Consider the following 26585-nt stretch of genomic DNA (forward strand, 5'->3'; position numbering starts at 1 on the left):
GTTAGACATGAATTACAGTAAGTACTTTTGAACAGTCTTATTTAAGTTAACATAATACATTGCTTATGTAGCTGGTTATTTAGAACTTAGGGTTTTGTCCAAACTCAATATTCTCTTTGTAACTGCTTCCTACAAAGATAAAACTTCTTTTATCTTTTTTTATATGATGCTGTGAATATCATGATAAAATAACATCTTCTATCAGCATTGTGTTAAATAAAAGCAGGGTCATTATAAAATGAAAAGAGGCACCAGGGTTAGAGATCATAACCAGAAAAGAAGATAGAGTAACTTCTGGTGATATGAATGATAATCCATGTAATGCTCTTAAGACACATTACAGAATCAAGTTTCTCCACCAAATTTCAGCCCGTAAGCGCCCAGCCTGTTGTTGGACCTGCTTTTACCTGGAGATACATGTTGTGGCTCTTGCATTAGGAAAGGTTCTCTCCTCCCACCATTACTTGCAGCATTTTCAGGTTACAGTGATCCCACTGGATCTCTGATCCACAAGAGCTGACCAGATGGTTCCTCCTCTCTGTTCTTTCTGGCCAGCTGACTTGCTCCGCAGTCCCTCATCCTTCTGCTGCTAAGCCTTTGGTGTTGGGGCACAGGGATGCCCAGCAGAGTGCATAGGTTTTTTTTTAGTCTAGTGTTACAGGGCAGAACAGTAATGAGTCCATGCAGTGTGGCAGGAAAATACTTCTTTGGCTTCTTGTATGCAACAGGTGAAGACAGTGGGTGTATAGAAAAGCATTGTGTGCTAGGTTTTACAAGATGTTTGATGCTTAATCTTTCAAATGAACCAAAGATATGACTGCTAAAATCCAATTGGGTAGGATTATCCTCAGCTTTTGAAGACACTAAAGAGGAAGCCTAAAGAATATGGTATCTATTTTCTTGCATATCACAATTCTTCTTACCAGCTGATGCCTCGACATTATACATGTATAAAACATTTTAAAAATTGAGACAAGACTCTCAAGTCGTTTTTATCAGTCGCTGGTGTTGTCACAGAAGTCTTTGGTCTGTCTCGAGCACCAGAACTGTTTTGGAGATAAAATCCCGAGTCAGGATTCTGGGGCACTGAATACAGGCATAACCATTGGCTAAATTAAATCCCCCTCTAGTGGCTGATTCACGTATCTTCATGAACTGTTGCTATCAGGTTGTAGATGTCTTTGGGAGAGCTCTGTTTCACGCCAGAGAGTATGAATCTTCTTGATGCAACTGTCTGGTTTGAGAAAAACATGCTTTGACCCAGATGGCACAGGGAAAATACACCATTCATGTTATGGCAGCAAAATGCAGGTGGCTGTTTGACCTGCGTCTGACAGCTGCTGCTACATGCAGAAAGCTCCACAAATTGAGATATTGGGTCTCTTCGCCTTGATGTTTCAAACCTAAACCAGGTCTCACAGCCTCTTTCTGACTATGTGGAATTATAGATAGCCACTTACATTGTAAGAGTTCAGTTGGACACACCTCTCTGGGGCACACTTGCTTATCTCTCCGCGCAAATCGGAAGAAGATGTTGGCGAAACACATTTACCTTCCATAGCTTCAAATGTGGCAGAGTGTGAACCGTACCACTTGGTTTCGTTGCTGTTGTAGCTTGTTAGCTCTGACCACAAAGGCAATATTAGGAGGCATCAGAAGATATCCAAGGGAAAATTGTGGGAGTATGCCTGAGACTAGCTGGAGAGGAAGGGAAAATAACAGGTGCTAATACTAGATATGGGAATATTATGGAAGCCGTTATGGATTCATGCATTGAGACTGCCATATAAATAAATCAGCCAGTACAGGATAGCTTTCCCTTATTTACCATTCTCTTTATTTTTCTACATATAACTGTGCCAACATCATTCTAATAATGCTTATTCTTGCTTTTAGTTTAACGATATTTTACTGTACACAAGTAGAGGCCTGACAGCATCAAATCAGTTTAAAGTCCACGGGCATCTTCCACTGTATGGCATGACAGTAAGTATTGTGAGAACTTATGGGATTCATGCTTCAATGTCCGTTAGTGGTTCCATTTTAATTGCTTGATTAATTTCTGCAGCAGCAGAGGGCTATTTTCTGAGTCAGGGAAGCTGTGGTTACATTCTGCAGTGCCTGATGAGGCTATGCTGGGTTTGGCATATGTTCATGCAGCCTTTCACACAAAGTTGTTTATGTAGCAAAAGGCTGGGGTGGGGGGAGCATTTTGCCTCATAATGCAAATTTCTCATGAGATGCGTTCTTTATTTTTTCTAATCCATAAATTTAACCATGATTCTTAAAAGTAATTCATCACCGATTGCTTGTAGACACATTGTGCAAGGCAAATAAACAGTAGCAACAATCTAATCTCTATTAAAAAAAAATTTCTTAATGTTTTCAGGTCCTCTTAAAGTAGTGGGAAACTGGCCATAAATGTCACTTGGAGCTCTTGTTGCAGTTCTTCTGGGAAACAGCCACTCTGAGCCAATAGTACCTAATTACCTCTTCTTATATGATTTCACAAATGTTTTTGCTAGTTTCAAAACACTTTCACTCCCCCCATTATTTGCATTGGAACTGCTCATTGTTTTATACCTATTCATTACTGTTTTCCTGAGAATTGAGTTGGATAATCACTGCCATAGTAACTGAATTCCTCTAAACACCTGTGAGGCTCCAAGTTTTATCTAAGAGTCTTCTCAATTATCAGTTTCCATTTGGTATGGACTTGTTCACGACAGAACTTTGTTTGCTGCAGTGTCCAGACCACTCTCAGCCTTTGGTATGAGGAAACTATCTGGTAAAATACCACTGTTTTCCCTTTTTTTGACACAAAGCAGACAAAGCCATGCATTTGGTTTAAGAGGCTATTACAGATTTTACTTACTGATTTTCCAGCTTGCAAGCCACCATTTTTTTCTCAAAATCTAGTTTGAAATGCTTTTTGTGAACATTTCTCTTAGTTTTCTTTTCCCTGCTGGTAAGAGCTTGTTCAGTTCGCGGTTTCACCTTAAAAAAAAATGCTTACTGCCTGCAGTCTGACTGCCTTTGGACTTTTATCTCTCAGATTGAAGAAAGTGAAGAAGAATGGGGGGTTCCTCATTGTCTAACACTACGAGGTCAACACCAGTCCATCGTTGTCGCTGCAAGGTAAATCAGTGGAGACACAGCATACACATTTAAACTGCATTTCTCTGCAGCTTTCACAGTGGGACAGATAGAAAAGCAGAGGAGTCATTCTCATAGAATCACCAGGTTGGAGAAGACCCACCGGATCATCGAGTCCAACCATTCCTATCAAACACTAAACCATGACCCTCAGCACCTTGTCCACCCATCCCTTAAACACCTCCAGGGAAGGTGACTCAACCACCTCCTTGGGTAGCCTGTGCCAATGCCCAATGACCTATGCTCCTCAAACAATTTCAAAGGTATATTCTTTTGGGAAAGCCATTTGTTACAAAAAAAAAAGAGAGGGAAATGGGACAAAATAGAGTGGCAGTTGTGTAAGTCAGAACCAAAACTAAGTTATTAGGAAAAAAAAACCCTAGCATCTTGTGTCTGAATTTATTTATTTAAATCAAAGGTAAGCTCAGCTTGTGATTAGTTCTTAGAATTTATTTTCAGCCTGTATGAAAGTGAATAAACCCTGGATTTTCCCTGTTAGTACCCGTGCTGAAATGGACAAATGGACTGAGGACGTTCAGATGGCCATAGACTTGGCAGAGAAAAGCACTGGCCCTGCCCCAGAGTTACTGGCCAGCAGCCCACCTGACAACAGTAAGTAAATGCTAGAGAGTAGGTTTTATTCACTTTAGTCGGTATGATTGGTGATTGCTTCCACAATGCTGGCCACAGATCAAACTGATACATTTGAGGTTGACTTTTATATATCTGTATTTTGATATATGGGCTGTTTTAATGTTCTTGTTGATGTTAGCAGAAAGTTTCACTTAAATAGAGAAGTGACTTAAGCATAATGATTTCAGGAACTATTTAACAAGATTTGGGCAGTGCCTGCCCTTGGAAAGCATTAAAAGCACCAGCATAGCACAGTAGTTAGTATTTGATTCTAACACCTGGAGAAACACTTAAAAAATTAAATCTAATTAACAAAATGCACAAAATTCTTTCTCAAAGTCTGTTTTAAAATTAGTTCACAATACTGTGGACAGGATTGATTTGTTTAATTTTTCCAATTATATATGTTATTGCATAGAGGAAGAAAGATGCTTTTTCCCTGCATTTCATAGAGTCTCCTGATGAAACTACTGTAGACCAGGAATCTGAGGACGACCTCAGTGCATCCCGCACCTCACTCGAACGTCAGTCACCACACCGTGGCAACACTACGGTGCACGTCTGCTGGCACAGAAATACCAGTGTTTCAATGATCGACTTTAGTATTGCTGTGGAGGTATCTGCCTCAGAACAATCTCAACTGCAGCTCCAACCTCGCTCTTGAATGACAATTTCCTTTTTGCTCCTCCTTCATAAGTGCATGATTCCATTGTCTCCTCCTGGGGAAGTTTCAGGCACACCTATTTAAATAACTCCAAAAGATGCCATAAACTGTCAGTCAAGACACACATATCCACTCCCTTAGTGCATCTTTTTAAAATCACTTAGAGCAGCAATTTTCATATAAGTAACCGTCCAAAAAATGCTGATGCTCTTTAAAATTTAAAACAGGTCAAACTGTCTTAATGCTTTTGGTTACAGAGGCATTATGTCATTGCTCGAGCTGAAAGGATATTGTCTTTAGCTGCTGCAGCCAGAGTTTTAATTATGTGTATTACTAACTTACTTTCTTTACCTAGCCATCTTTTCTGGAACCTTGTCTCATTGCTCAGTCTCATCTGCTTTTTCTTTATTTGCATTTTCCACCTCAAAATAAAAACCCTTTTTTGCCCCTGATCACAGCTGAGCCAATTTGATAGGCGTTTATTAATTCTGTACTCAGCAGATGAGATGCAGACATTGCCTTTTCAAAGATTAAAATGAAAGACTCCTAGTCCAGTGTAGGTTTTAGGATGAGGTGGTAAGCCTGTTTCAGTGTTCTTTCTTCACTTGAGAGAAGCTCCATGGAGCTCTGAGTACTTTATCACAGTCCTCACCAAATAGAAATTTACACTCAATGAACACAGTAAAAGGAATCTTAAAGCTAAGTTGACTTGGGCTCACAGGACAGACCTCAGATATGAGGCAACCATTGCTTTAGAGAAGGCACAATGATGCAGAACACAGAGGAGGGCAGACTGTATTCATAATTTGTGTAACCGCTTCTGGTTTTAAACAGAAGGCGAGTTGGTTGCTGAAATATAACAAAGCAAATTATTCTGTACTAGAAAGTGCTGACTCTAGAGCCACATTTTGATCCCATGCAGGTGGATTTTCTGCTTTTTATAGCCTTATATAGGGGAGGAATAGTTCAGCATTGAACAAGGCCTCATGTTTTTCCCTAAAGTGGGGTTTATTGTAAATAGATATAGAACTTATATCAGTGACTAATTCTGACAACTGAAACAATTAGTTAGGCAGATCTTTAAACCTGAGATCAGTGCTCATTGCTCCTTATTTTTATTCCTCCCCGTGCCTCGAATGCAAACAAAGCAGTGAAGACCAAACGCATCCCGGAGACATAACGTTGTTCTGTGAAAACATCTTCAGCTCCACTGCCGTTCCATGCGTGGCAGGTTACGCTCATGCTCACATCATTCTGTTGGTGGCTTTCACGTCAGCATTATCGTTTATTTTCTTTGTGTCTCTCCCTCCTTTCTGTCTCTCTCGTGGTAGAAGATCCTCTCTCTGTCAGTGACTGTACTTCCCTACCTGCTGGACTGATCAGTGATCAGCGGCCCGTTTCCATTTCATATGTCTGCTGGTACCGAATGCAAAGCCTGTCCTTTTATGATATCCTCCAGAGTAATGAGGTAACAGAAAATTAAGGAGTACACCTGTAACTTAGGGCAAGGAGGCAGCGGTCCAGATATCAGAGAATGGGATAAATTAAAGCAAAGGCTTTCATGTAGATCCAATAGAAAGTTTTCAGTATTTCATTTGTAGTAGATACATCAGGACCAACAGATATTGACTGTTAAGCTTTACAGATTAAATTATTCCCTTCTGCATTATATAGTGAGAATGATACAAACAGCCGTTTTGACCCAGGTGAGACCCTTTACAGTCAACAAGGAATGGGGAGTAATAAATCATTCACTGATCCCTGCCTTTGCAAGGCACAATGGTGCTGGACTTTGCATCTTCACTATGTGAAGAGCAGTTTCTTTAGCCAGGCATTAAACACTTGTACGTGGTTACAGCAGTCTCCTCATTTTTGTCAAAATATCCAAAATCCAGCTAAGAATAAGGTTAACAGTCCTTGCTTTTGAAATCTTTTAAAAGTTACTGTAAGAACTCATTGGGTACTGAGAGTTCAATCCCTATCTTCAGTTCTATAGTACATCATAATTTTCCTTTCCTCATAAATTCATGTCAGACTTTCTGTTTCCATTATTCTATTTAAGTATCATTTGAAAAGAACAAAGACAGACCAGGATAACAATACTGATGTTTTACATACGTTACTGAAAGGCACCTCAATTGAAAGAAAAAACTATAAGTGTAGTAGCATGAAGTTTTTGGATGTACCCAGCTACAAACAAAAAAAAATTGTGTTACATTCTGTACTACTTAGTAGTAGAAAAAAGCAGAAGAAAAGTACATCCATTCACCCCAAACATTTTCACATCCAGCAACATTACATACAACTAGATAAAAGCAGATAATTTTTTTTCACGATAATTAAACTGCGGGTACCTTTCACTGCTTTATTTTGCTCCTTTGGATCTGTTTCAGAACCAGCTGTCTGGAAATCTCCTAAGAAAGTTCAAAAACAGCAACGGGTGGCAGAAGCTTTGGGTGGTGTTCACCAACTTCTGTATGTTCTTCTATAAATCGCACCAGGTAACCGACTGCACGAGCGCGTGTGGCTGGAGAAGGTCTTTTGTGTTTTAAAAGCGGTAGTGGAGAGAAGAGTGGACGTCAGTCAGAGATGCTGAAGGTGGGAGAAGCAGGTGCCCTGGTCAGGGTTATGCAGCATTTAACACTCCTAGATGTGGAATATCCATAATCTGCTCACTTGTTGATTGAAGAACGTGTGCTTGTTTCTTGAAGCTATCAACAGTCACAGTACGTGTCATTGCTAGAAGTATTATATGACACGTATTGCTACTGCTCGGAAATTGTAGTGCAAGTTTAAACGAGTTTTCCCTCCTACAAATTCTGAGATTATTATAATTTAAAACTTAATACTAACTTAGAAACTTCATTTATCATCACTGACACAAGTCAAAGAAAGAGATAACAGTGGCCAATCCATCTGAACAAACCTCCCACTGCAAAACTAGAGGGTTTCTGTCTAGAATCTGTTGGACCTTTGAATCTCTGCATTCAAGCAGGGTGTAAGCACAAAACAATTCCAGTTGTTGCATTGTATTTCGTTACTATAGAAAGCATTAATGCTGGAGTTTCTGCAGTTAAAACAAATGAATGAATTGTAGGATATTCTACACGTAAGCAGGATAAAGAAATGATTCGTTAGTTCATGCCATGCAAGATTTCAGGCAACTTTCTTATGAGGAAATACTGGCAGGGTCAGCCTGCAGAAGATCCTTATGAGAAATGTCTATAAAGATGGGCAAACTGCAGCTACAGGATAATTAAGTCCATTGCAATTGTATAAAGCTGGTATTTTTTTTCCACACATCTGTGGAAAAGCAATCGTGGCCTTTAAATGAGTGTGTTTCTATCTTCCATTTTACTTACATGCTCTTTTTACTTAAGGGCATTTGTTCTCACAGTGTTTTTCATCATTTCCTTCCAGGACAATCATCCCTTAGCCAGCCTTCCTTTGTTGGGATATTCACTTACCATCCCTTCTGAATCTGAAAACATTCACAAAGATTATGTATTCAAGCTACATTTCAAATCCCACGTGTACTACTTCAGGGCTGAAAGCGAATACACATTTGAAAGGTAAGGCGGCCTTCGGTGAGAGGGAATTTTGTAAAACAACATCGGCAGATGCAAAGTTTAGTAGATTGATTCAGTAATACAGGCAAGTTGTTCAGCACGAGCAGAAAATGAACACTTCAAAGTTTTAAAAGAATTTTTAAACCTGATAATGCTGGAAATGCTGGTTTTATTTTTCCTAATGTGAGAGCCGTAATAGTAATGACTACAAATCCTGTGTTATGTGCAGGAATTATCCGGTCAAAATAGATCAGGCTGCATGAGTAGCTCTCTCCGACTTCAGGTGAGCTAAACAGCTCACAGGACTTTTCAGTAGCTGTGGGGAATAACTTCCCTCCCTCTGGTACAACTGGATGAAAAATCCACACCTGCAGTGAAATCATTTTTCACAGAAGCATCTGTTCTTACAAATAATTTCTGCCGCTTCAGCGTGTAACTTTTATACCACTCACTGAATTTCAGATCCACAGAGAGCCGGGAAACAGGCACGACTCCTCCTAAGTTGTAGTTTGAGGTTGTTCATAGTGGGAACTAATTTAGCTCTTTTATTTGAAGCATTAACAAGTCAAAAATCTTAATGTCCTCTCTTATTGAAGAAATCTGTCATTAAGCTTTAGCCGTGTCAGTCTAAAACTATAAATAAGGTAAATTGTGGGAAAGGTGCTTAAGTAAATGAGTAGAACAGGACGAAACATGAAAGTCCTTTCTCAGTTCTAGGAAAAAGAAGTAGCAACTGCAGCTAAGTTATGATTTTTCACTCTAGAACTGAGAACAGTTGGTCTGAGCTGCTCATCACTTGGATTATCCAGCAAAAAAAGGAAATTTGGTCTCTGCAGAACAACTAAAACCACTACTAAGCTCATTAATTTTGGACCTCATCTGCCCTATTTATATCTTCTAAGCCTCATTTCATGTATGTGTTTGGCAGCCTCATGACATTGGATAGACTTAGGAGTAAAGCAGCAAGCAAGATGCTCCCGTAGGCACTGAAAATAAAACTGTGCACCAATAATCGCGTAGACTGCATCTTTGAAGAAATCTTTCCTTAGGAATTGACTGTTCTTTTGTTTGTGCCTCCTCACAGATGGATGGAAGTGATCCGAAGTGCAACCAGCTCTGCCTCACGCACCCGGGCTCTGAGTCATAAAGAGCCTCATGCCTATTGATGGCTTGAAGAAGCCGTTCTGTTGATTGTCCAGCAGCTGCTGATTTTCTAGAGGACATTTGAAACTCTTTTCTCCCTCCAAGTTTAGTAAAACTTAGAATTTGGTAAAAGAAAAGGAATGGAGTAAGGATGGTTTTGCAGAAACGCTCACAATCCCTCAGCAAAACCGTTTAAGTTGCCGTATGGTCAGACTAGCTTCCCGTCATCCCAGTGGCTGCCGTTCGTTTCATGTCTTGTATTTTGTCATTCTGTGCTGTTTTTAGCTTGTGCCAGTATTAAACTATTGTCCTTATTAGAGTGCCAAATGCCAAAAGACATTTTGTTGCCTCAAAGATTGCACCTAAAAAAACCGAAAAAAGTCACAACCTGAAAAGTTTCTCCTGTGAGGCAAACGCTATTTCTTCTCTTTTCATAAAAGTATATTATTTTTTTTTACCATGTTAACCTGTAGACTGCTGGATTTTTAAATGTAGATGGACTTTCACAGTATAGAATATAATTATATATACAGCAAGCAGTCTAACGGAAATGAGATAACTTTCAGATTTCATTTTTTTTCCCAGTCTTTCTACATTTAATCAGCAAGGAGTTACTAATTTTCTATCTTTAACAAGGAAGCAGTTTACAGTTTGTTCTCATTTCCCTTCGGGGTTACAAATCCATGTGGTATAAATAAAGTATAGGATTCTTATCTAACCATTTTCTTGGTGCAAGTTGACCAAATTGTTCATTTGTTGGCTTTGAGAAGTGAATACTACTTGCAAGATGAAAAATTTTTAACCTAATCCAGTGCAATATTATTTGGGCTGTTGATGTACTGTGAATGGTTATGTACAAGAAGAAATTAAAGGCTGTGGTGACATTCTGCTGTTTGTTTTACAAACGTGAAAGAAAACCTGGACGCTAGGAGAACCACAGCTATCCCTGATCCATTTGTAGAGCGTTTCGGGAACCAAATCGCTGTAAGCTGGGGGTGCTGCTGAAGCCCCGAGTTTTCATCCTGCTCGCTGTGCATCCTTGTGTGGTTTTTAGTTTGTTGGAATTTCAGTCTCTCCCTCTTCCCCCCTTGGTGCTCAGTATCTGGAGAGCACCAGACACAACTAGCGGTGGAATTCCCCGTTGCCTATGCCTGGCTTTAACCTTAGCCAACTCCCTAGTTTGGAGAAACTACTGGCCCCACAGAAGGTGGGCAGCACTAAGCCTGCGATGCTTTCCTTGCCTTTAAATAAAAGCTTCATCGTGAGGGTGGTGCAAGATTTCCATTAACCAAAGTTCACCGTGCTGGAAACATCTGTCACTGCTGCCGGCGAGGCAGAGGGGTCCTGAATATAGATACGGGAAATGAAGCCGGGACAATTCCAGCCCTGCTTTTTCTTCGTCTAGCTCTTCACTTTGTTAATGGCTTCCTTACGTGCGATGTATAAAATGGCTTATGGCTTTGCTCACAACAAAAGGGAATAAAAAAATACCTCACAATACTACCATATATATTCCGGTTTCGAGACAGTAAAGCCTTCTTTCTGTCCCCACCCCTGCCCCAACATAGATACACATTGATCTCCATCCAAGAAGAGGATGGGCTCCTAACCCTTTGTGCCAAGCACTGGACCCACAGAGCCAAATCTGAGCCACCCTGACAAAGAGAAACAAGCATTTCAGTGCCCTTCATTCCGTTGGGTGGAAACCTTCCAGCTCCTGGGCAGGTACCTTGTGGCAGTTGCTGTTTTCCTTAGCTACACCCTCTGCATAACAGTATGGATACAATAACCACATCTACCCTACGGCATCGCCTCTGTCTTTTTCTGATCTGATGAAGGATGAACGTAGAAAGTTGGTAGGAAAATCTGAAGAACCTTTTCCCAGTTGCGGGTCCCCCTGGCTTGGGGATTCCAAGCCTGTGACCCTTCCCTGTAGGGCCAAGGCATATGAATTTAGCCACCTTGGTGAGCCAGTACAGCAACTGCAGCGCTTCAAGCCTGACCAGGAATGCAAACAACGGTTTTCATAGTGGTGAAAAGGGGAACAACACGGCCTGCAGGCTTGGAAAAACACAGACGAAGAAGCAACAGTGCATGATGTAGCTATGAAGTACAATAAAGGGTTGCAGACATTATTACCACTAAGTAATATCTGCAAAGCCTTAAAGGCCAGGTCCCTAGGTCTGTCCGTTATGTTTCTTATCAGTAACAGTGAAAAGATTTTTCTTTTTTAAATGGAAACCGAATACTGAGGGCCATACCCTTAAATCTGCTAAAATTGAGTTTCATTTTAGTTCGCTGGGGCTTGTGGGATATAATCTTTATTACCACTCTCTGCTGCAGTACTTTATTCTGAGCTCTGTAAAGAAAGGCTTTCATTTACATTCCTGAAATCAGATAAGACCTTTTCTAGATAAGTTTCTTTTTCATACAACATAAGTCTGGAAAATCATTTTTCCATGACATCTAAGGCAAAGATCAAGATACAGTTCTGTTTATCATGACAGCTGAGTCCTAGCTGGGCTGCGGATGCATTGTCAGAGTATCCATCTAATCCATTGTTCAGATTCTTCACCTTTTTGTATTATATTTTTCTACAGAAAAGAGGTTTAAAATAAGATTTTTCTCCCCTTCTTTACCTGTATGATTTTTAATTTTTAAGCCAGTTGAACTGCTGTCATTTGTCAGCATTTTCCCAATTCTTTATTCCTAAGGTTAACCCAAAACTGAAATAATGGTAAGAGAATAAAAGCCTTGACGGTCGTTATCTTACAATCAGCTGAAGTCTGTGCGTGAATAAAACTCATAGTTTGCTAGAAAGCTTTTTACTAAAAGGGCTAAATACATTCTTCTCGAGTTTCAGCAGTAGGAAAACCTCAAACTAGTCACTCAGAGATTTACTCTCACTGTTGTTATTACTCACCATGAATAATCAGCATCAAATCCAAGCAAACCAGGAACATTATTCCCATTGGAAGTTGCACCACATGCAATGGGATCAGCAAAGCCTGGACTCCTGTGAGTATTTTTTTCCACAGGACTGAGCATCTCCATCATTTCTCTGCTGGCTGACTTAATTTTCATGAAGACGGGAGCATTTACTGCTATGCCTACAAGTTTTCACAAAATTTTAATTAAAAGCTGATAAGACCTCAATGTCTTTGCAAATTCATCTGAAAGCAGCCAAGAATGACAGCCTGGAAGACACATTAGCAGGGAGGGCAAAACCACGCTGGGACTGCAGAAATCTTGATAAAGATCTCTGACCAGCGAGGTCTAACAAGGAAAACTTGTTTTAGAGAGAAAAACCAGGAGCAATATCCCACCATTCCATTAGTGAAAAACAAATCAGAGAAACAAGCTGGTCCTGAAAAGCCCCATTTTGTCCATTTTTCCTTTTAACACATAACTAATTGCATGCTCTTGTCCCTCAAACGAAAACATAATTATGGGTAAGCAGCTATCCAGTTGCCAGAGCACACAAACACATTCCCAAGCCCCAGGGGGAAAAAACTGGCACTGTGGCACACGTATGTTATTTACCAGGAGAAACTAGTAATGAAATAATACAGAAGCTCGGCTGTCACAGTTTGTCACTCAGTTCTCTGGGTAATTATAGATGTGAGGGCTGGGGTTAAGCTAATGCCACTTGTTGTGAGCGCTTCAGCAGATTCCCTGGACTGGCAGGACTGGGAATATAAAGCAGCCCAAAATTGTTGCCATCTGGGAATTGGCACGTCGTCTTGCTAATACAAAACTGCACATATTTAACCAAAATAGTGAACTAGCAATCACTTCTATGCGTAGACAGAAAAGTCTTAATCAAGAGATAAACTGCCCACATGGTTGGGCAACCTGTGAGATAAAAGCTTAAGTTCCCCCGTTAGAAATAAAAACTGTTCATCAACGTTCTTGCTCAGATAGTGTTGAGTTCCAAGAAAAGTTCTCACTTACAAATTCTGAGATAAGCTAAACACCAATCGATAAACTTCCTGCTTACTATTCCTGACAGGTGGGCAGTAACTGAGCTAGAAACCTGTAAGATCATCCCCTTCTAGAAGGAGAACCCCAAGCCTCATCTCACTGACCACTCAGATGGCAAAGTTGCATTAAACGTTTCCTTCTTTATTTCTAGGTCATGTAGTTTACAAGGAGTTTTATTATGTGGGTGTAGAGTGACAAAAGTAAAATTAAGATAGACAATTACAAACAGGCAGCAATGTTACAGGAAACAAGAGATACAATTGCATTGTCCTCTGTAATCGTGCTTTAAAAGAAGGCAGAAAACCATTACATAGTATTTGTCTACTGCATACGCTCAGTGCAATTACCAGCACGTCTGCAAAACACAGTTTAAAAGAGCAAGCTTGCAGATTTGTGCTACACCTTAAGCTCCTCCCCAGCAACTTACAAAAATAATTTGCGATTGTACTGCTCCTTGCGTTAGACCCGTGGCTTATCAGCACTTCCGATCATCTTCCGACGGTGACGTTTTTGAAGGCGAACACGCCTTTCCTTAAAGGTAAGGCTAATGTAAAACTATTACAAACTGGTACCGCGTGGTTTAAAAAAAATACTAGGGAACGTCACAGAAAGCAGTAAGAGCTGAACAAGACAGTTCAATGAGCACAGTCAAAGCAGGGGCGGATGAAGGAGTCACGGTGGATGACACGGGACAAACCACCAACGTGCTGGCTCCTCTGCAGGGCGGTACCAGTGCCCACCTCCCCCCCTCCTGTAGGGCAAGGGCAGAACGACACAATTAATCGTTCTGCAGGAATTAGTTCGTCTGTCCGTACCTACGAAATGGTTGGAGCTGCAAAGGAACCGCGGCGCTTCAGAGAAAAAGCTGCTTTGTTATTACACCGAAAGCGTCCTGCACGACAGCGACCCTGCCCTCATCCTTTCGTAAACTGGTGATCAACTACAAAGTGCAACTGCAAGGAAAATTAAGTTAAAAAAATAGATTACACTTCTGATAATACAAAAAGCAAGCCATCAGTTCAAATGACTGATTTTATTTAGTTAAAACAGTGAGTTTATTTACTGCCTAATCTTGAAATCCCTGACAAATAAGCAGTTCCACTAATTTCAATGTTTGCATAAATAGGGAGAGCGTCTCGCTTCGTATATTCAAGACTGAGTGAAGATCTACCTGCGCAGAAAAATCATCAGTGCAACATTGTAACATGGACATGTTTTTAGCATGAAACCACCATTCAAAAATATCAATACAAGTCTTTTTCTTTCGGAAACTGAGGCCATGCTTCTTTCAAATAAAGCTCCTCTTCTTCTGCTTACCAGCAAAGATCTGATTTGTAAAGCAACAATACTTTTCAACAGCAGATGACTGTAATTCTACATTCAAGATACAGCACACGGGTTTTTTTTTTTCAGTTTAAGATAGTCTCTGCTTAAATAATCTATATATTACATATAAAAATACATGTCTCTACCATAAATGAGGTCTTGTCTTTTTCTAAATGTCCCAGCCTTTTGGCCAACTGGCCTTACTTTAAGTCTTACTCATTTTAAGCTCCTAAGCCAAGGGACACATTCACCAAGCAAATTCTGCCACGGTCTACTTAGAGAAGTATTTCCTCAACATACAGTCCTGGAACACAATCAAAAATACAACTTAAAAAAAAAATAAATGCAAGTATAACTTTTAAAATGATTGTTCAAAACCTGCGTACCTTAGAACTTCATTTCATTTCCTGATTAAGAAATTCTTGAGATTCCAGCCAGCACCATAAATTTAACTCCCCCACTAAGCCTCCAAGTTCTGTGCATCTCCAAGTAAACCCGCCTTAATTTAAAGTCCTTGCAGTAACAGAGGACTGAAGGAAAGCTTCCACTGATCTATTCATGTTTCAAATGCAAACACACCTGTTTCTTTTCATATGCTGTAACAGCACGTATTTATTGAATGGCTGAGTGTTTTAATACTGAGATGTCAACAGGTAAATTTCCCACTGCGCTGTATTCAGCTGCACATTTCACAAGGGCAGAGCCGAGTTCCTTTCCTCAAGGGAAAGCCAATCCTTCACGTTTAAGAACACACAAGCCAACTTATTTAAAGATATTCATCAGAGGAGTTATAAACCGTTGTTCAAACTTATGCATTGTTCAATTTACCTTAAATTCAATTGCCACAAAGAAAAATCATTACCTCCTTATGCTGGCATATGTGTTGTATCTAAGAATATGGCTAAAAGGAGTGCATATACACCCATTTCTTTCAACTACTGTTTCAGCCTGACAGCATCCTCTGTTAAATTAATAATTAATATTTAAGGCTATTAATATGCATAGAATAAGGGCTACCATGGTGATGTGAAGACCTGCAAGGAGACCTGACCAGCTTCCAGAATGGTCAGAGAAGCTGGTTCTCTCTGTGTCAAGCCAGGCAGATATGCCTCGACTTTTAAAATTTTAATCCTTCCTGTTCCAAAACTCATATATATATATTAAAAAAAAAAAAAAGAGGTATGTTACCTCACTGTCATCCAAAACACAAAATCATCAATTTCTGCATTAAAACAAGGCAAAAATATTCTCTTAGCAAACAGAATAAGAAGCACCTGAATATCCCCCTGGTGAAAGAAACCAAGGGAAAACCGCAGAGTAACAGTATGAAAACAAATGCCACCTCATCAGCTGCGTGGGTAACTAATGTTACAGTTCCCAAGAACTATAAAACCCTAAGCCAGATATCTAGGAGCGCTCACAGAAACACTGGAAATTTCAGGATTCAGAATTTTCAAAAATTAACTTTTTTTTTCTGGGGAGACAACTAATAAATCATGGCATAAAACACAGGCTCAGTTCTGCAGTCTTTGACATCTATCAATTCAGTAAAGAGATGCAACGATTTGGGCAGCAAGACCAAATATCGAATCTATGGATATTTTTTCTTTTACGCTGCAAGACATTCATTTTAATGATAAAACCAGGCACGATGAAGTAATTCTTGCCACTGTCTCAGAGCCAACATCTTAATGAGATATTTCAGAATAAATGTAGGTTATAAAGATTTATTTGTGTGAGCATTCAAACATGCTTATGTGAAAAAAAAAAAAAAAGGTTGTACCTGAATCTCACTACAAGCTTCACAAATATCTTTTACTAAAACTGAACAATACATATGCTTCAGAATTTGCATTGGCACAATTTAAAACTGAAAACACGAAAGAGCTCATTCTTTAGGAAAAACAATACTTTAAATTTAAAGCTTTGAGAGATAAGGTGTATTAAATTTAAAACAACCAGAAGTAGTACCATAATTAGAAAGTCACGCTCAGAATATAGATAAAAAGGAAGAAATACTGGAGAAATAATATAAAATTGTGTCTTTGCTGAGGTACGAATAGAAGTTTTCATAGTACAGGATTAACTCTTTCGATGGCAAATCCTTCACATACAAAAATCAAACCAAGATTCACTTATCACATAATTCAAAATTTACATGTAATAAAGGCAAGGCAATACTCAGTTATGGCCTGTCAAATATTTATCCCACTAACATTATCTACAGAAGCACTTTACCAGTTTGTACACAGTGATTCCTTAAGCACGTTGAAAGGCTTTTAGTTAAAAAAAGACGTTATATACATATCTGTACACAATTCCAACAAACATACTCCATCTCCCAGTGGAATTCTTAAAGCAAGATACCTGAGGTTTCTCAATATCTTCAATTTCTCTATCACAAACCTAAATATACATTTCAGATTTTACAAAAAGACACCTCCCTGGAATATGTGCATTATCATTTAAAAAAAAAATTATAGCTTTAAAGAGCTGAAAAAGACCGCCTCCATCCGAGAGACTTCATTTTCACTCTTGCACATTTAGAAATGTCCTTCTGCCAAAGGACATTCCAGTGACTGAGGGGCAGAACAACATTAGGGCGCATGCCTTCAATGCAGATACCACGGGATCCCTGCTGTCTTAGAAAAGTCAAAACCAGGACATCAGTAGGATGAAGAACTTCCTCCAGCTAGTGAGTATCTGAAGAGGAATAGAAATAGTTACCATTGTGGCATTCTACAAAAAGCAACAACAGGTAATGGCATGAAATGGAACCGAAGTCCAGCCTTTTCCCTAGCAGAATGACACCCACCACTGCTGCCATGTTTTAAGAAAAAAGCCAAGCAGCTGAACAACTTGTAAAATACACCCTAGCGAACAGCAACAACCCATGCTCAAATGCGTTCCTGGGAAGTATACGATGATGGCCAACCATACGATGATGGCTGCATCAAAAGAAACGTGGCCAGCAGGTCAAGGGAGGTGATTCTGCCCCTCTGTTCCTCTCTTGTGAGACCCGACCTGGAGTGCTGTGTCCAGTTCTGAAATCCTCAACCTAAGAAGGATATGGAGCTGCTGGAACCAGTCCAGAGGAAGATACAAAAATGATCAGAGGGCTGGAGCACCTCCCATACAAGGACAGGCTGAGAGAGTCTGGGTTGCTCAGCTTGGAGAAGAGAAGGCTCCAGGGAGACCTTATAGTTACCTTTATTACCTGACGGGGCTACAAGGAAGCTGGGGAAGGACTGTTTACAAAGGCTTGTAGTGATAGGATGAGGGGCAATGGGTATAAACTGGAGAGGGGCAGATTTAGACTAGACATAGGGAAGAATTTGTTCACCATGAGAGCAGTGAGGCACTGGCACTGGTTGCCCAAGGAAGCTGTGGCTGCCCCATCCCTGCAGGTGTTCAAGGCCAGGTTGGATGGGGCCTTGGGCAGCTTGGTCTGGTGGGAGGTCTTTAAGGTCTCTTCCAACCCAAACTATTCTATGATTCTATGGTTTTATGATTCTGTGTAAGAATTCTGTATACTGGGGGCAATATTTTGTGATTCCAAATTTCCTACTTGACAAATCCACATCATAATCTTTCAAAAGTATCACCGGGGCAGGACACTTATATTTCTTGGTCTAAGCAGATTCTTAAATCTTCTGAAGAAAGAAGCACACATTTTAATCATGTTAAGCTTTCGATAAACTTCATAAAACATGAGAGATCAAAGCTGGAGGGGGAAGGTAAATGGATTCACTCAAGTTATTGGACAGCTCTTCTGAGGGTCCCAACTAGCCCATTCAGACAAATGTGGGAAATCCAATTTAAACCTATCATAAGGTGAACAAAACCTTACGAAAGGTTTCATCAGAAACATGTTATTGAAGAGCCACCTTCAGTAGGTAGCTATCAAATTGAGAAGATATTGCAAGTGCATACAATCGGTGATTTCATGACGTAATAGAGCATATATCTCAGAATTCAAGCAAGAAGAAACTTATCTTTTCAGAAGTTGACTAGCTCCAAAAATAGCTTTATCCATAAGGGATAGCTACTAAGCTATAGAATGGTTCAAAGTCCTTTTTTAGGGTAGGCAGGGGATGGATTCTGCCATTCATTTCGTTCACTCACTTTCAAGAAGGAATGCTAGTCCCTGGAGGAAGAGAAAGTTCACCCAGATGTGACCCATCAACAAACGTTCTCTAGTTTTTTTCTTTCTCTCCTTCAAAGAAAATGAAGTGCCTGCCTCCAGTGTTCCAATAAGACATTATGATCAAGAAAACCAGCAGTAGTCCAAGGAAGTAGAACAGAAGGAAAACAATGCTAAATACGTATATAAAGGGTTCCGAAACAGATCTCCTAGGCCAAAAATTATGACTGTTGCTGTCAGGATAGGAACAAGTAAGATCATTTCCAGCATCCACAAAAGAAGTGCTCAGTGGAAAGTCTGTCTCCACAGGGTCATTTTAAGCTTCAACTGCAGCATCAAAAGTGTTTGAGGTTCCCAGTTCCAGAAAGGCCTCGTACCAGGCTGAGAGAAACTTGACACTGAAATACTGGGCTGATTAAAGACCGGGGTCAGTTTTGGAACCCCTAATGGAAACAAATTGAGATGGAAGCTCCAGAAACTCTTTCAAGCCTGCCAGGATCAACTAAAAGGAGAATCAGGACACCTGGCACCAAGGACCTTTTAGCACTAGACATGCTGACTGCGCTTCATGCTTAACAGCCCAGAAAGCAAGAAACACTAATGCTTGCAGATTTCTTGGCACTGCTTTTTACTGAATGACAAAGTGTCAACCTGGCAATCCTCTGCTTTAACTTCAAAGGTGTGTATTCTTAAGCTTTACCAAGCTGTGGTTAGAGACAGAAGACACCTGCTCAAGGTGATCTTTTTCAGGGAATCAGTCCATAATTAGTAACTGCCATGAGTTTTGTAGAATCAGATCTGCAGCTTTCCATAATCCTTAGTGAAACAGTTTCCTTACCTCTGAAGTCTCTGCACGAGGTGTGACACCATGTTATCTGCAATGCCTGGACAAGCCTCTTCAGCTAAATAAATTGCCTTTCTCAGTTCTTCTATGGAATCTGTGTTACCACCACACACTTCACTCTTCTCTTTCAACTGAAAGAAAATCAGGAAGGGATATATTAATAATATATTCATAAATATCAGCAGATACCAGACCAAGAGTCTTCCTTCCATAGCATGAAAAGATAACAGCAAACAAGTCTGTGAGGAAAAAGTCTTCCATAGCCTCTACATGCTATAGAGAAGAAACTACACAGCGTTAATAAGGACTACAGTGAGAAATGTTTGTGTTGCTGCAGCAGTGCTAGGGGAATCATGTACCAACAAGGATTAGCAAACACTAATTAAAAGAATGGCCTTGAAAACGAAAATAGGAAGCAAAAAAAAGGCAAAGACTAGCACAGCAACTGGTTAGCAAAACCATGGGAAGGAAGAACACAGAGCAGAGGTATCTAGAACACAGGCAATAAAGGGCATGGTGGAGAGAAAATGAAAAATAAAGAATAGATAAAAACGGAAGATGGAACATGGAAGACAGTGGATGCAGGACCTACATCATGCTTCGTATTGGAAAAGGAGAAGGAAGACCTAAAGGAGATGCACAGCAACCAGAAAAATGTTTGGGAGATGGAATGGTAGGGACTTGTAAAAAAGTTCTCAGAGGCAGGCAAATAGATAATACATAAAGAATTTCAATGCAAAATGCAAAAAAATCCCTTTTTAAAGTGTTTCCCCACTTTACACAGGAGAATGAGAGGCTTACGTAATACTGGAGTCTGAACAACCAATACAGAGGCCATCCCCTTTAAATAAAATTAATTGCTTTACTTCACTCAATATTCTTAACGAGCAGCACACAAAATTCAGTGGCAATACTCTGAAGCAGGACTTTACTCAGAACAAAATTAAGATAAGATCTTTTCATTAGAAGAATTCCTCTAGCTTTATTTCAGTAACAATGATTGGAATCATTATTTAAATCAAAAATTTCATACCAAAGCTAGAGTGAAAGGGAAGTTTTTGTTTTTGAGTTCTACCAACTTTTTAAAACAATCACTTCTTCATAAATATCTGTCTTCCTTGTCATATTTTTTTAAAGTTGTTTTTAAATATTTGGGAAAAAAGCAAATATAAAAATTATAAAATTCAGAATGTGAGCAAAATACCGTTTTCAACACTAAAATTCAAAGTTAAATTCTTGTTGATCTGGTCCACAGCTCTGTCTTGGAACACTGAAAAATTTACAATTTGTAACAGACAAAATGACAGATAAAGACATATAGGAGTGTCAAAAATTGGAATGCTGCAATTCCGACATTTACATTCCCTTTTGTTGTTCATTGTTTTAGGCTAATATGGTTGATGTTGCTACCATCCATATGAAGTATTGTTAGAAGAAAAATAAAGACCTTAAAAGCAGACATGCATGAAAACAAAGGCACAGCTACAACTGTAACACATGAAATTCAGAATAGCTTGTAGAAAACTTAGGATCATTCATGATATTTTTCTGGTTTTCAGAGACATAAAACCTGGGATTGTGAAGTTTTAAAGTAGTAACTTACCTCTGCAAATAAAGGGGATATAACTGTAGACAGGCACTGAGATAGAGGTCTCTTTGACACATCCTTTTCCTTTAAAGAAAACAAAATTATGATCTATTTTATTTCTGAAAAAAGGACCCTCATACTCTGTTTCTAATTAAAGAAAAAACAATTCCAACATGCTACACTTTAGGAAAACTCTTTGTCTATGTATATACAAATACCTAAGTGTTCTACAACAGACCACTGCAAAGCACTGCAAGAAAATGAAGACAGAATTAAAATTTGATGCTTCGGCACCTCAAAGATATGCAAGCTAAGAAAAGCACCACAATCCTACTAGTATGCACTAAATCATAGACATGTTGATATTTACTAGGTTCCTCCCATATGCCACAATACTTTTTCCTGTGTTTCTCCAGTTCTGATAAGAGCACACACGCAGAATTCTCAGAGCCCCAGCCACACCGGCTACAGAAAATGCTAAGGGGCAGTTCCTAAACATCCCTTAACCTGGAGTTTCTTTGGGGGTAGGGCTTTTTATTTGTTTGTTTGTTTTGGTGGTTGGGTTGGGATTTTTTTAATCATAGAATGGTTTGGGTTGGAAGGGACCTTTAACATCATCCAGTTCCAAACCCCCTGCCATGGGCAGGGACTTCTCCCCTCGAGACCAGGCTGCTCAAAGCTCCATCCAACCTGGCCTCGAACACCTCCAGGGATGGGGCAGCCACAACTTCCCTGGGCAACTTGTGCCAGGGCCTCACCACTCTTATAGTGAAGAATTTCTTCCTAATATCTAATCTAAATCTCCCCCCTTTGAATTTAAAGTCATTCCCCCTCATCTTATCACTACATGCCCTTCTAAAAATCCCCCACAGCTTTCCTGTAGATCCCCTTCAGGTACTGGAAGGCTGCTCTAAGGTCTCTGTGGAGCCTTCTCTTCTCCAGGCTGAACAACTCGAACTCTCTCAGCCTGTCCTCGCAGTAGATGTACACATTCTATACTTTTCTACATAGCAGTCTTTTTTCCTAAGAGACCAGAATGCCTTTCTAGGTTTGCACTTTCAAGTTCACTTTATAGAAAGAAGATTTTGAAAATAAAATATTGCCTGGTCTTCCTCCAGTGGTAATATTTCGCAAACTACAAAAATATTTTGGTACATATTTCACACACTATGGGAAAAGGAGACATTTACAGAATACCCAGACTTCAAGACTTACTCAAAAACATTTTGTGAACGGCAAATGCAGAATATACATTTTAGTAAAAATCCTTAAAGTTTTACAATTTAAATGCTTTTAAAGGAACAAAATAAAAAAATCACCCCACTAAGTTATTAAAGCAAGAATTTTCTCTTTGTATAATACAGTCAATATTTTGAATACCTTCTTTCTTTCCAACTCCAAAAGCTGGGCTGCTCCATTCTCTAGGTTCTTGGGGTCTTTTTCTCTTATTGTAAAGATCCACTCTCCCGAATCACTCCCACCTGAAGCCTGGCCATCTGGTTCACTTCAAGGGATGGGGGAAAAAAAAAAAAAAAAGAATGTCTTATACCTACACCTTAGCATTCACATTCATTAAATACACATGCTTAACAAAAACTACAGGCAAGACCAGAATCTGGATTTTCTAGTGCAAGCCAATAAGTATAAAGACAAGTATGAAAAGTAGTGTAATTTATCTTTTTGGGAAATGAAAAAATTGCAACAAGATAATTCAGTAAATGTTAAATTAACTTGAAAAGAAAGAGAGGCATTACAGATTGAAAACATTTTTCCAAGTTAAATAAAGAGGTGGTTTATTGCTATCTGAAAACTAGCCACAGCAGGCTACCTCAAATCATTACAGAAAGGGGGAAATTAGAAGACTTAATTCACTCTTCTGCCTAGAAAAACACCTAAGATACTAGCTTAGAATACTTTTGAGGGAGACATTTCACCCTCAGCCAACTAGCAAGGTGAATTTCCCACTTCAAAAAAAACTGGCTAAAAAAGTACAGATACAGCATGGCTTTAATGAACTACACCACCATAAATCAATCTTTTACCTCATTTTTTGTGGATGACATAGTAATTTTTCCTCTATAACTCCTGCTAAGTTAAAAGAACAAAAACATTCATGCTGACAGTAATCAGTCACTGCATTACATTTCTCCTCTCACTACCATAAGTATCATTCTTTCTGATGAGCGAATTAAGAGTGATTTGCAAGAAATCTACAAGCTGAAAGGGCATCTAGGGGTCATTGCACAAAAAGTATTTAGCATAGGCTACCAAGTGATAAAGCATGTGATCAGCATAAGAAAATTCTCCAGGATTTCTGCTTGAGTCACATAGAACTTCTGGCTGGTCTAGCTTCCTTATATACATAAGCTAATCCAATAGAAAAATACTTATCGATTTGGAAAGTTAATATTCCAGCATGCCAAATCAACTCACATCTAATACAAGGGCTGCTGTGGAAGCAGACGAGGAAAAAGCAGGGTTAGACATAACATTAAATTGTCTCATAAATAAGCACTCAATAACCATTCTAGTTCTACTACTCTCCTATGCCAAGCAATCAAAGCTGGCCTGACATTCCACAGGTACAATGAACTGCAACCTCAAAAGCTCAGTTACTAACTGAGGTGAGGTCAGTTTTAGGACTAGTAACGTACCTTCCATATCAGACCTGGGCTTGGGCTGGAACTGTGATCACTGGAAGGCACAAGGTCATTAATAACACAGGGCCAGCCCGATATTTGCCATTAACATACAGACTGCAATTGCAGAGAATAGCTGTATTTTCCTTATTATGAGGAATTTAATCCATTTGTGAATAAACTGTAAATCAAGTGAAGGAAGTGCCATGAAAGTGTGTAATCGGATGATAATCACTATTTTCAATTACTTTTAGGCCAACGAAGTTGATTTTTTAACTGAGTCATAACTATAAAAATTGGAAAGGAAAGAAATCTGGAGATGTTTACAAAACTTCTCCTTTTCCAATTATTTGACATTTCATGGCCTAATCATCCTGGAAGGATAGAGAAATATGGTAAGTAATATGGTTTGTAACCCAAAACCAAATTATCATGAAAGCATTGCCCACTGACCCTCTCTTATATGCAAGGATACATTTCTGCCTGTTTACTCAGATAGCCGAATTGAGGGACAACCTGCCACCAAGGTGACAACTCCTCTCCTGGTGGCCACGTGTACATGTGCAGATGGTTACCTGGCCATGTAGGGAAGGCCCACCTTCTGCTCTTATGACAGGAGTTGGCCTGATGCCTAAGGAGGACCCTAGACCCTACAGAAAGAAGAAGGTAGCATGGAATGGGCCAGAATTCTTCTCCATGACTGTTAGTTCCATGAAATCCCTTATAACACTGAAATCAAGACTTCATTAGTTTACCAAGGCTGCTAAGGTAAAAAGCTGTAAATAACAGAGCAGAAAAATACACACACTAAAAAGAACGACTCACAGAATCACAGAATAACCAGGTTGGAAGAGACCCACCGGATCACCGAGTCCAACCGTTCCTACCAAACACTAAACCATATCCCTCAGCACCTCGTCCACCCGTGCCTTAAACACCTCTGCTCTTATATTTACAAAGGATATTTTACAAACTCAAACTTACGTATCTGAGTCATCAGAACTGGAGTCATCATGACTTTGTTCAGACTTCCATCTCTTGTGCCTATCAATAAGGTCAGTCAGGTAGGAAGTTTTCTTTGAGTTTCGTAAAATAAACTTGTGTTTAAGGAGCTCTTTTGCAGTAGGCCTCTTAAAAAAAAAAAAAAGTGACTCATTAAAAAAAGATTAAGAAATCTAGACTTCAGTCTTGATATAAACGAGATTTTAAATATATATAGTATTTAAAAAAAGATGCTGGTGATTATGTTGACCCATAATAAAAAAGTTGAACTACACTTATTCATGTATTAGGTTGGTGCAAAAATAATTGCCATTTTTAATCATCAACTTTAAAGCCATATAGCTCAGCTTAGCACAAAACTTATTAATCAAAACAAGAACTATTAGAACTTACGCATTTTTGCCAACAAGACACAAGCCTATTTATTCCAGTAACACAGAATTCTGGAGTCCTGGCACTGATGAATTCTTTGAAGGCATTTTGAGCTGCTGCTTGGTTGTGGAAACCCTTCTCTTGTAGGAAGTTGCCAAGATGCTTGAAAATGTGCTAATCGGTGGGGGAGAGGTCTGCTGAGTAAGCTGAGTGAGGCAGAGTTTCACAGCCCAGCTCATGCAGCTTCTGCACAGTCATTTGCAAGACATGTGGTCAGATGTTGTGATTAGGAAGACTTAGTCCTTTTCAACTGACCAATGTTGGAAAGATGCTGGAATGTTCTCCAACGTTGGAGAACAAGTCTTATGAAGAGTGGGTGAGGGATCTGGGGTTGTTTAGCCTAGAGAAGAGGAGGCTGAGGGGAGACCTTATCACTCTCTACGACTACCTGAAAGGAGGTTGCAGAAAGGTGGGTGTTGGTGTCTTTGCCCGAGCAATAGATGATGGGATGACAGCCTTAAGCTGCATCAGGGGAAGTTTAGACTGGACATCAGGAAATATTTCTTCACAAGAAAGGGTTATCGGGCACTGGCACAGGCTGCTCAGGGAGGTGGTTGAGTCACCAGCCTGGGAGGTATTTAAAAGGCAGGTAGATGAAATGCTTAGGGATATGACTTAGTAGTGGACAGATACAGTTGGGCTTACTGTTCTCAAAGGTCTTTTCCAACCAAATGATTCTATAAGTTAATGTTGCAGTTCTTGCTGCATTTGGTCAATTTCCTGTCAATACTCCTCTGCTGTGATGGTTTTGCCAGAATTAAAAAAGTTGTAGTGGATGATTCCACTCACTGACACCAAAAAGTGACCATAACCTTCTTTTGATGCAGCTTTTGTTTGGAGAAGTGTTTTAGTGCTTCACTTCGGTCCAGCCACTGGGCAGAACACTGTTAGTTGTTGTAGAGAATCCATTTTTTGTCAGATGTCACAACACAATCAAGAAATGGATCATTTCTGCCACACAAAAGTGCAGAACGATGTTTTTAATTTTCATTCAGCTCAGACAGCAACCATTTGCCGAGTTTTTTGATCTTCCAATTTGGTGCAAATGTCAAACAACTATTGTTGTCTATTGCAGAAGGACAATCGTCACCTTCCTCATCTTCAAGGCTCTCACATTACAGAATTTTTAGAACCAATGTTGAACCGTATATTTGTTAACGGTCCCCTGGTCAGATGCTTGGTTGATATTGCTAGTAGTTTCTGTTGTTTTACCTTCCCCTTTTGAACTCACAAAAAAAGAAAATGGCTCAGTTGCATTTTTTCCCCATCTTCATCTGATAGTGCAATATAAAAAAGAATAAACAGTGAAAACAAAACCATTAGCATAAATAAGTAGAGCAAATTTTGTGTTTTGAAGTAGTATATTACATGAACACAGTTAAATAGAAGTTTAATCCAAAATAAACTATTATTTTTGCACCAACCTAATATTTATGTAAACCAGTCAAGTTTTCTGCTATA

At 39.5% G+C, this 26585-nt stretch overlaps 2 protein-coding genes across 7 annotated transcripts in view; one reads left to right on the forward strand and one right to left on the reverse strand.

Moving 5' to 3' along the window:
* The window catches only part of FARP1 (FERM, ARH/RhoGEF and pleckstrin domain protein 1), a 221474-nt gene extending 210689 nt beyond the window's left edge, over positions 1-10785 (forward strand). For 3 of the 5 annotated variants that reach the window (XM_069878904.1, XM_069878927.1, XM_069878912.1), the window contains exons 21-27: positions 1897-1986; positions 3056-3138; positions 3656-3768; positions 4242-4405; positions 6847-6954; positions 7874-8025; positions 9107-10783. In XM_069878904.1, the coding sequence (XP_069735005.1) occupies positions 1897-1986; positions 3056-3138; positions 3656-3768; positions 4242-4405; positions 6847-6954; positions 7874-8025; positions 9107-9188 (792 nt within the window). In that variant the 3' untranslated portion in view covers positions 9189-10783. Of the gene's footprint in view, positions 1-1896; positions 1987-3055; positions 3139-3655; positions 3769-4241; positions 4406-5784; positions 5922-6846; positions 6955-7873; positions 8026-9106 lie in introns of all 5 variants that reach the window. The other 2 variants (XM_069878932.1, XM_069878920.1) reach the window with 2 other exon arrangements.
* Positions 10786-13191: 2406 nt separating this feature from the next.
* STK24 (serine/threonine kinase 24) overlaps positions 13192-26585 on the reverse strand; it is a 57630-nt gene continuing 44236 nt past the window's right edge. For both annotated transcript variants that reach the window (XM_069878970.1, XM_069878961.1), the window contains exons 7-11: positions 24675-24820; positions 22432-22555; positions 21067-21135; positions 19458-19594; positions 13192-17178 (exon numbers count right to left, since the gene is read on the reverse strand). In XM_069878970.1, the coding sequence (XP_069735071.1) occupies positions 17142-17178; positions 19458-19594; positions 21067-21135; positions 22432-22555; positions 24675-24820 (513 nt within the window). In that variant the 3' untranslated portion in view covers positions 13192-17141. The remainder of the gene's footprint in view (positions 17179-19457; positions 19595-21066; positions 21136-22431; positions 22556-24674; positions 24821-26585) is intronic.

This window comes from Phaenicophaeus curvirostris, chromosome 1 (genome assembly GCF_032191515.1).
Source record: "Phaenicophaeus curvirostris isolate KB17595 chromosome 1, BPBGC_Pcur_1.0, whole genome shotgun sequence".
Taxonomy (NCBI): domain Eukaryota; kingdom Metazoa; phylum Chordata; class Aves; order Cuculiformes; family Cuculidae; genus Phaenicophaeus; species Phaenicophaeus curvirostris.